Source organism: Liolophura sinensis, chromosome 3 (assembly GCF_032854445.1).
Source record: "Liolophura sinensis isolate JHLJ2023 chromosome 3, CUHK_Ljap_v2, whole genome shotgun sequence".
NCBI classification, from domain to species: domain Eukaryota; kingdom Metazoa; phylum Mollusca; class Polyplacophora; order Chitonida; family Chitonidae; genus Liolophura; species Liolophura sinensis.
In genome coordinates this window covers 4,902,388-4,913,774 of record NC_088297.1, presented here as the reverse complement: position 1 = coordinate 4,913,774, position 11,387 = coordinate 4,902,388, and the positions used below count along the sequence as shown (strand labels likewise).

At 39.4% G+C, this 11,387-nt stretch overlaps 1 protein-coding gene across 1 annotated transcript in view; it reads right to left on the bottom strand.

Moving 5' to 3' along the window:
• Positions 1 to 512: 512 nt before the first annotated feature.
• LOC135463610 (F-actin-monooxygenase MICAL2-like) overlaps positions 513 to 11,387 on the bottom strand; it is a 31,119-nt gene continuing 20,244 nt past the window's right edge. Inside the window, exons 2-3 of the mRNA XM_064740947.1 lie at positions 6,655 to 6,826; positions 513 to 3,661 (exon numbers count right to left, since the gene is read on the bottom strand). Of these exons, the coding sequence (XP_064597017.1) occupies positions 3,501 to 3,661; positions 6,655 to 6,826 (333 nt within the window). The 3' untranslated portion in view covers positions 513 to 3,500. The remainder of the gene's footprint in view (positions 3,662 to 6,654; positions 6,827 to 11,387) is intronic.

The window sequence follows — 11,387 nt, the reverse complement described above, 5'->3', positions numbered from 1 at the left end:
AGCAGAATACATTCTAGCATCACTCAGGTAACAGTGAGTGAGTGCTTGGGGTTTAACGTCCCAGGTAACAGACTTTCTGTTAAAATGAACAGATTAATTTTTTGATTTTTTTTTTTTTTTTTTTTTTTTTGATTGGTGTTTTACGCCGTACTCAAGAATATTTCACTTATACGACGGCGGCCAGCATTATGGTGGGTGGAAACCGGGCAGAGCCCGGGGGAAACCCACGACCATCCGCAGGTTGCTGGCAGACCTTCCCACTTACGGCCGGAGAGAAAGCCAGCATGAGCTGGACTTGAACTCACAGCGACCGCATTGGTGAGAGGCTCCTGGGTCATTACGCTGCGCTAGCGCGCTAACCGACTGAGCCACGGAGGCCCCTTAATTTTTTGAGTGGACATTGTAGTGGTCTTACGGTTGAAAGAAAGGGAAGGTAAATTCCTCAAGTTAAAAGCGCTTCATTCCCCGGCTATCTTCCCAATGAAAATATTACAACTCCACAAAACAGTGTATAACAATTAATAAAATAGCTTTATTATTCAAAAAATATAACATTGGTTTGCTCATTGCAGTGCCCCTTTCTAACTTTGCACGCTTCTTTGTTGCTTGCAGATGACGTATCAGTCAAGTAGGCCTAGACCTTTTTCTATTATTGATAACGAAAAGATCGAAGTTCAAACTGCTTCTGAATATCGATAATAAAAGCTAAAAATGCTAGACGAGTTACAAGTCGTCCTATTTAGCAGTGTGCGGATGCCCTGGGGCAGATACATGTGCTGTTGGGAAAAGGAGCTCTTTAGAGAAAAAACGTTTAACTTGGAAGATGCCATACCTTATTGCATTGTCACGAAAGTATACTGCGTGTTGTCAGGCGTTGTACGTCTAGATGTTTGCTACAGTAGGATTTAAACTCAGGAAAACATATTATCAGATTTAGATAATCGTCTTTCGAGTAATGCAGCTGCGAAAGTCATTGAACGCTTGACTCTAATACTGCCATTAGCCGTTATGGATGAGGAAAGTCTCAAAAGAGACCTAGTATGAATGGATCCAACATTTCCGATGTCCCGTTCTCCCTTCCGTGACGTCACTTTTTTTTCCGATCCAGTGAAAGCAAATGACGTCACAGAAATACTGAACATTTGTAACCAATGTATGGGACATCCGGTTGACCTGTTTGCAATAATATTGCTTACATTTAGTGTAAGGGGACTTTCAATTGCATTTGTTTGATTGGCAGTTCATAAAGGTCTTTTAGCGGTGTGAGGAACGCTGTTTGTCGTCATTGGTATTTTTTTTTGTCGTACCATGACTAGCAGTAACTCACGGCCCCTTACACTAAATGTACTTTGAATTTCTCATCATAAGTCGAAACATTTGTAAGAATGAATGAAACTTTTTGATGGTTTAGGCCTATGGTACACTTCCTCAGGTTATTAGGCTTATAAGGCTAGTCTGTGTCAACAACCAAATCTGTGTCTTCTCTCAGATAGTTCTGTTATACTTGAGAATATTTATTTATTTGATTGGTGTTTTACGCCGTACTCAAGAATATTTCACTTATACGACGGCGGCCAGCATTATGGTGGGAGGAAACCGGGCAGAGCCCGGGGGAAACCCACGACCATCCGCAGGTTGCTGGCACACCTTCCCACTTACGGCCGGAGAGGAAGCCAGCATGAGCTGGACTTGAACTCACAGCGACCGCATTGGTGAGAGGCTTCTGGGTCATTACGCTGCGCTAGCGCGCTAACCGACTGAGCCACGGAGGCCCCTTACTTGAGAATATCGTATACCTCTGATATACCAGTGGGAAACGTCCAGCCTGCAGTATTCCTGCCTTCGACATGACGTTTTGTGGGCAGACTGATATAACGCACGTATTTCTCAAGTACTGCAAGAGAGTAACTGCCGTCCAGCTTGGACCCGAATTATCATTGCACGGGAAAATGTAACCTATTGCAAATAGTGGTAATTTAAGCAAAAACAATCTGGAATATTGAGATGAAACTCCTTTTAAAGCTCACATAATCATTAAGGATAGCTCCCAATAAGCCCATTGGCCTTTACAATTCGCTGTAAGTTGCTACTAACAGGTGGATCTGAGTAATGGGTCATGTCTTTTATAATAAAAAATATGTATTGCCTAGACAACAAACATACAAATAAAGACCTGTAAATGTACCTGCTAAATACTGGTATCATTACACGTGGTATAACCACACGTAATATGCGTCTGATTCATGGGGCATAACTCTGGTGGTAATACTGAGGCCCACGTCAGGGGTAACAACTCTGTGTGTACAGTGCTTTTGCCTGAATGTCTTTTTGATCGGGAGTTTCAAGTCATTTTTCAATTTCGACAGATCAATGCATTTCTTGAGTTATTTTCGTGTTATTCAACTGGCGTAAATAATCACAAACAGACACATGTGTATACATTGGCCAAATATAAGTATCAGCAATTATTAACTCTTGATTGAAGCATATCTCGTCAAGAACGAAAAACAACAAAAAAATGATTCTGGCAGTAGCTTTTGTTAGTTGGTATACACTGAGTATCCTTCAATACACCATTTTGTCCTTTTCGTTTGCATTTTGTTTTTCAATTATTTGGATAAATTATGCTAATAGCTTTAACAACACATTATAACTGCTATAAATATTTAGACTTAAGTAGGTTCGTACACTTAATACTATAGTTCACATTCATTAGACAACAACAACCTTCACAAAGGCTTCCATTAGCAGCAGGGTCTATTTTTTGGAAGAGTATTACACATGCGATGATCCAAAATAGCTCTCCCTCGAAGTACTGACTTGAAGCGGTTATAAACAATTACTTCTTATATATCACAAATATTCACATACACCCGGATGCATATTCATTAAATGCAGACTAATAAAACGCACGTATTTCTCAAGTGCTGCAAGAGAATAACTGCCGATCCAGCTTGGACCCGAGTTATCATTGCAGGGATGCATATTCATTAAATGCTCATCAATATTATGATTATGTATGATTTGTCTTCATTTGAATTAAGCAAACATGTATATATCCATACGAAAAGTTTTGTTTTTCTTCCTAACCCATCATGTCAGTAACTGATTCATCCCTTGGATTCCTTAACATAAACAGATCACGGTCAAAACGGCAAGCTATAATCGACCGAAAATTCAGAACTGAGGCCGCCATGTTTTGTAAATGATTGAATTCTGCCGTACTGAAGAACACTCCTCTTCTGATTCTGTATTCCATGTGGAGGTACCGGAAATTTAGCACACTCACATAAAAACAATCCGTTTAAAGCAACTTGACACAAGGACTTCTGACTGATATAATTTTACCTTTGTTATCACTATTCACAAGGTTCGGATACAATTCCAACGTTTTCTTGTATCCATGACAACGTCACGTTGGCACGATAAACACAAAACAGAAGCCATATAACGTTGGCATTCTATTATTTATATTGGGCTATTTGTTCACTGCCGTGACGTCACACACTGATCTTTGTCTCCTGCATTGGCATTGTCATCCGGAAGCCATTTTTTGTCCTTTGTTGCTGTTGTTGTTGTAGTTTTTTAAGTTCCTGTGATGCACCACTTTTCCGAGAATCCAACGAAAGTCCAAACTCTTGTTCGTATTGAGCTTCAAACTCTGTGGGAGAAAAGAAAAAAGAAGACCTGAATAACATTCTCAAGAAGTTAATGTGTATAGTTCAAAAAAAAAAAAAAAAAAGCACAGCATGGAATTATCAGATTTAAGACAGAAGCAGCACAAATTAGCGTTCGTGACAGACCCATAGTATGTATACTCCAAACACTCACCGTCTCACGCCTCTAACGGCGCACGCACCTCAACCTGTGCACACTCATGCACCCACACATGTATTAGGTGATATATTTGCCTTAACATGATAAATTATTAATTTGCGCACTCTTTATTTCTGACTTAGCCCAAAACTGTGTCGTGAAAATCGCAAAATGGAACAAAGCTACTAACGGCAAAATGGAACAAAGCCACTAACAATAAAATGGAACAAAGCCACTAACGGCAAAATAGAACAAAGCCACTAATGGCAAAATGGAACAAAGCCACTAACGGCAAAATGGAACAAAGCCACTAACGACAAAATGAAACAAAGCCACTAACGACAAAATGGAAGAAAGCCACCAGCGCCAAAATGAAACAACCACATTTAAGAACCGATCAGTAGAGACTGAGAAACTCAGAGCTGAATTGGTCCACGGAGAAAGCATTCCTTATTCGCTGTTAGTTAGCGTTTGGCGCCTATTCTATCCTGTGACCATGCATGTGACACTAAATGAGGGGCCTGCTGATGTGATCTGACCATGCATACATATTGGCAGGTATTTCTATTGACACACACATCCTCACACACTATAGCACAAATAAAAACCAATACAGGCCACTGATCGATAAAACAAACAATTCCGCTCACGAAAAGATCGCACGTACGTTTGTTGTATAAGGTATGTACGCACCATATTGTCGTTAGCTTAGTTATTAAATCCGCTCTCTAGTTCGACAAGGGCAAAATGAAGTGGATATAGACGCCTGGGTCTACACAGATAATCACAAACGGTTTCTGCTTATTATGTGTTTGTCTGTTATGTCATGTCTTTGCGTTAAACGCTATTTTGTCAAAAAAATATATAACTCCGGGCACTCCGGTTTCCTCCGCGTATTCAGGTTTCTTCTGGGTGCTCAGATTTCCTCTGCGTACTCAAGTTTCTTCCGGGTGCTCGGGTTTCTTCTGCGTACTCAGGTTTCTTCTGGGTGCTCGGGTTTCTTCCGCATGGTCAAATTTCCTCCAGATACTCAGGTTTGCTCTGGGTGCTCAAGTTTCCTCCGCGTGCCCAGGTTTCTTCCAAATGGCCACGTTTCTTCCGCTTACTCAGATTTCTGTTGACTGCTCAGGTTTCCTCCGGATGTTCAGGTTTCCTCCAGGCACTCCGGTTTTCTCCTCTCATAAACTTGACTGCCGCCATAAAAGTGAACAAGTCTTGAGCACGGCGTTAAACGTCAATCAAATTATGCAAGCTGAGAGAGCTTGTAGGATTGATTTCAAACGAACAATATTGCTGTCGTGGGGTTGAACATGCCTGTGCTTGTCACGCGTCAGGGAACCCCTCAGGAATTTCATATAGGTTGTATCCTCCATAATAAAATTATTGATTATTCAAAACGCTCATAAACCAAGATGAAGCAGCGCTAGAGCTGACGCTATATGTGTCTGAACACAAAACCCTGAGATAATGAGACAGGTTTTCCGTGGTTGCCATGGAAAAATATATTGGAAAAATACGTCAGCTTTATGTAAATATCACTGTTACATTTTGACATCCTATCCCCTTAAACACGGGAGTGGTCGATAGAATCAAAATCGGTATAGAATTGGGTAGGAGTTATTTATTCAAAATTATGTAGGTTTATGTATTGATTGATCTTACAATTTCTACACAGCGAATTGGCCTGAATTCTCGGAAATACTGTATCTGTATCAATATATAAAAACGTAGGGCATGGAGAGTAAAACAAGAGCAGCGACGACAATGTGACAGATGGCAAATGGTCACTCGCAACCGGTAAAAGACATTTCGGATACAGTAGAAGGCATTACGCGACATATAGAACGTCAATAGTACGTGTACATGTACTTGTACACGTGTTCTACGGGCCATTCTAATGTTTTCAATGACTAAAGCTCCGTCCAGACTATTCAACATCGTTCAACTTGTGCTGACTCAACAGCAAGTTGAATACTGTTGAGGTAAGTTGAGTGTCCCGTCCACACTACAAATCAGATAGGTCAACATTGTCCACCACTGTTGTTTTGTGAGACCAATTTCACTCTTTATCCTTTGGCGCCGTCATTTTGCCCAGGTCACGTCCCTTAAGACGGCCATGTTATTCTACACGCCCCTTGATTGGTCACATTCATTCAACTTGACTGAACTTGTTGACAAAAATTACACATGCGCATTTCAGATTCAACTGTTGGATGGTGCTGAGTGCTGTTGAAAGAAGTCGAAGAACCCGTCCAGATTACTCAACACGACTCAACACGACTCAACACGACTCAACACGACTCAGCTTGTTGACTCAACTTTCAAGCTGATTCTTGTTGAGTGATTTTGGGTAGTCTGGACGGGGCTTAAGAAGGCCGACAGAATTGGCGCAATGTGCTGATAATGGCAATATAACAGTATATAAAATCCTCAGATAGTCAAAACACTCCCGCCCATATTGTCACATTAAAAAGCGACCGCTGGTGGGCCTTGAGTCGATTACTTCAATGAAAGGTCTTTTCCAGAATAAAAACTATCCTATCATTTTTAGGCTATATCATGGCTATATGTTTTTAACTCACAGTCAAATGTTTTTTGTGTTGTTTTTTTAGGTGCCCTGTAAAACACAATATAATGCTATAATAATGACATACTACGCAAACGGCCATACTATGGTGACCGACCGCTTGTTGCCACCCAGTGAGAACGGGTCAGGTGTAGTCCCTGTGAAATGCCGGGCTTGAACCCACGCCCCGTGTCTACTAACGACAGAAAGACAGACATCTTTAGTCCCTCGTTAACCGCGCGATCCCCGTTGTGCGTAAAGAGTTACCTCACCTTGGATCTCCCAATCTTCCCAGTGTTCCTCGTTCTCGTCGACGTCAGTTTCGACAGACAGCGACCTTCTGCGCTTGCGCACTTCCTCTCGTTCCTTCTTGATGACATCAATCATCGTTTGAACTTGCTGGAACTGCGCCTCTAATAATTTGTCGTGGATGCGTAATAACTCCTGGTGATGAAAAGAAAAAAACAATGAATGCAATACTGACATCTCCATGATCGCCATCTGAATGTGTCTGTAAGTAAAATCGTGAATTCTGAATATGCCAGCCATTTTTCACCCATAAAAACGTGTTCTGTGTCAGTGATAACTAAATTCTGAAAACGAAAGAAAAGTAGCAACGATTTCAAATGTAAACAGCATGCTCAATTTCAGCCAGTTCTGCCCCATTGACAATGTGTTAAAGGCATAGACGTTGGTTTATTTCACCTGTCATGCAGTTTTAACGAGCATAAAAGTAACCGACTGATCAGTTTTCGCTGATGAAATGTGGGGCCGAAGTCGATTTTCCGGACTGAAATTCACAAACAGGTAATCTTTCCTGCCAAACGAAATTCGGATTTGTGTGTAGTCCGTTGATCATTCCTGTAATGGGGAGGCGGCATATTTTTTTAATCCCGTGAGGTGGCGCTAGTGTGAAGAAGGTCTTCGAGCCATTGCTTCGTCAAAAATGGATTATAGGGTAACGTCTACACTGTTGCAATGTATCAGTTTCTACTGTAACGTTGTACTGTCTGTAATGTGACGTCATCATCATCAGCTGAGAAAGGAACAGTTGACGTCAATAAAATGACGTCAAGGTCCTGCTACCGGGCGTTTGACATGTCCCCATTGTGATGAGGTTTGTTTGTTTTTTTGCACAACTATGCATTGCCAGAGAACTATGGCCAGTCCACCTTGGACCATACTCGTCACGCACTGCGTGTGAAAAGAAACTCCATTATTGTCAAATACATAGTGGGTCATGATCTACATGTATATGTATGTCAATCAGCCAGTCACGCTTTTGATGTAACTAAGCTCACGTGAAGTTTGAGGTCTATTTATGTAAAAAGCAGTGAAACTTCCATACATCCCGCAATTACAGTAAACTGGTGTGCAAAACAAATTTGAAGGTTCATAGTTAGGCGTGCTATACAGGTTGTGCAAGAACCTTGCAATAAAAGCACTGGTAGGAGAACGGTCGAGATTCTAGCTCGCCATAAACCAACTGCCATCAGTACACAGGGTGCAGAAACTTTACAATAAAAGTGCTTGGATGAGCATATAGACGTAACAAAATTTGTTTGTAACTGTTTATACATGTTTTCTGACCTTTGACTTTTGACCTTTGAGTTTCGCTTTTACCAAAACTCCAGGCACAAACTTGATATCATATCAGGTGAAAAGATGAATGAATTATGCTTCGATATACTGATTCATGAGATTTACAGGAAGGTCTAGTATTTTACACCACCACCTCCAACCGAACGCTTAATTCGACTCAGGTACAGGTCTATCCAGAGCTGGATTCGAACTCACGGCCTCGTTTTACGGATTGAGTACTTTAAATAGTCCCCGAGACCCTCCATCGTGAAGTCAGTGTAAAAAATTAGCACAATTTGGGCGTGAGATGAAATGGAGCTATCTTCTGAGTCACTCTCTCCGAACATGGTGACTTCCGCAGTCTTGCTGTGCAAAGAACAATAAATACCGTGTGTTATCAATAACAAAACCCCTGCTGGGGAGATGTAGAACATGTGTGGCGAGCACGTGGAATTGAGGATGTAGTTTTGAACCACGTGTCTGTGTGTGTGATATTAATAAATCGTGGTACATCACGCCATACGGACGGATGCATGCACTGACTAGAAGAACTAGCTACCTAGTGAAAAAGTTATTTATTTTTCTGAGTTGGATTCTTTTGTCCTAAAGCTTTCCAGGCGTGATGTTTTCTGGTTTCGGCTGAGGCCTGTCATCTTTTTTTTCTAACAAGGTTTCATGGTTTCCTTCTCGTTTTACTATGTTTCCTTCGGGCTCTATCCGGTTTCCCCTATTCATAAACCTGATTGATCATCAAAAAAATTTTAGTAGCAGTTTTCATGATAACGTGCACGTGGATATTTATGTCCACTGTATATATAAAGGCAAAGAAAACACTAAAATGAAATATGTATGATATATAATATATAAAAGGCCATTTAATATATTGTCTAGTAAAATAGTTCTATTTTTCTAACTAAATCAACTAAATGTAGCTTTAAAACATCAGATTCTACAGCGGTCTGTATTCACCCAGAGGATATCAATGACGTCACTTCCTTATTTTTGGCTTCGTTTCAAGGGTCATGTCTATATGTATATGCATTTTGAATGGCGAATGCTAGCAGACTGTGTGTGTAAAGTGGCAAAAACCTCATGTGATGTCATGTGACGTCACTGGTCCCAATATGGTTAGAAAAAGCCACCGTAAAATCCAAAGTTTCAAATGCAATTTACGATTTGAGCTCAATTCTAAAACAATAAATCGAACTATTTTTATGGGCAGTGATCTTTCATCTGACATATATTTCGCGTTAGTGTTTTATTTGCCTATAAAAGAATTGGGCTCTGCCCGGTTTCCTCTCACCATAATGCTGGCCGCCGTCGTATAAGTGAAATATTCTTCAGTACGGCGTAAAACACCAATCAAATAAATAAATAATGTCAATGCCTACGGAAAGAAGGAACGTACTAAAGAACAGAATGTCATGAACGACAAACACATCGCTGTCACACATAAGGCTAGCCTATAAAGTCTGACATGATCAAGCTATAACCATTTAATTCGGTTAAAAGCAAAATATTGCCATGTTACAAGGACTTTATACCATTATTTCGCCAATTCCTCCATTAGAACTGCATTCATTCGTTCTTACATTCATTTATCCAATCACTTCTCCTTGTCATTTGTTTCTTAATTGATTCATACATCATTCCCTTCATATTTTCATTTTCTGATGATCTATCGTTGTATCCTCTTCTATTATTTCGTTTTTACTTTCACTTTCAAATTCAAGTTCAAACATGTAGCAACGTCCAACAGCACACGTGGGCTGATAACAATTTTAAGACAGATAAAAATGAAATGAATAATGATATCAAAAGATTGAAAGGTTAAGTACAATCAAACAAAAGTAGGTCATCAGGTATGTTAAAATTACATGTCAGTTAAAGAAAAGTAAATAATTTCTCAAAGCAGAATAATAAATATGGTTCGTGAGCGATAATTAAACCAACGAATAAACGAACAAGGATTTATATAATTATATCACATACCGAGTATGCATAATAAAACGTTTAATACCTAAACACTTTATGCAAGTACTTAAAGTATAACCCTATGCTTCTAGTCGTCGGCCACACATTCCGCATACCGCAAGGATTACCCCTTTATTACCTGTTAATTGCAGATAAAAATACCTGACTTGATTCAAGGCAAAGTTATACGTCTTTATGTGAAAAAGTTTACAGCAATGTCAAACGATGTCAGCTCATTCAAAAACAGTATCTGATAGGTCACTGAGATTATGAATTAATCGATTATCGATGGCTGGTTGAGTGGCGTGTATGGGAAAAAAAGTTGTCAAGGCCGGTAATAAAGCGATCATGAAATGAACATTGAACATGGTTAATTGACGAGTAAAAAATGCTCAACCCCCAACAATAGCGTTGGCGCGGCATTAGTCAGTTCCGCATAAAAACGCAGCAACAATCAGCCTAGGTGTCACTTTTTTAAAAACCAAATCATAATTTTTATAAAGGAAATTCATCAATCCATTACCGAACCTGGTGTCAAAATACGTCAACTACTAAGCGGTTTTTCGGCTAAATGCTTTTTGTCTTCGTATTTTGTGGTATAAATAAATCAAAAGCTGTTTTTTTTTTTTTTGGACTTGACACTAGCTAATCAGCCTATAAGGCACATGCCTTTTCTTGTTTCACGCAAACGACGAGGTTTAAATGTATCGGTAAATTCATCAATAATAAAAAAGTAAATTTTCAGGTCGGAACAAAATACTCTTGATTAGCGAATCATCGTAATGTCTCTGTGAATTGGGTTGTTAATTCGACCAATGCCCCCATACCGGTACAACTGTTAACACATTTAATTCATAAATACCTTTTTAACACATTACGTTTTCCATACGCTAATAGAATAAGTATTACAGCTAAAACAATTTAGCACAATGGATTTACAACCTCAAATTACCAGTTTTTAATTTACAATGTTTAAAATTTTAATTTAGGATGTCATTAAATCACACATTATTCGTCGTCATATGACTGAAAAATTGTTAAGTACGACGTTAAACCCTAAGCACTCACTCACTCACTCACTACATCCCATGCTAAGTATTTTAAAGTTTAAAATGAGAATAAATTTTGTTAATAAAATAGATAATGAAATGGACGACGATTATAGTACTAATACATAGAGCTTGTAGAGGGAAAATAGGGTATACAATACCTAAATCTTTTGTAGTTTTCAAAAAATATAGGATCGACACTGGGCTACATTTATTCTTGTCCGCTAAATTAGGGACTCCAGCAAGTATGTGGACAGAGAGGTTTTTATGTATACACAGTTATTTTAAATCTCCATTTCCCTGATTACTAATTAAAACTAAACGATTCTTTGTATGGAAGTAATGAGAATGGATAAGTTGGTATATGCAGACTGATTTAAATACTGCTCTCTTTTTACTCA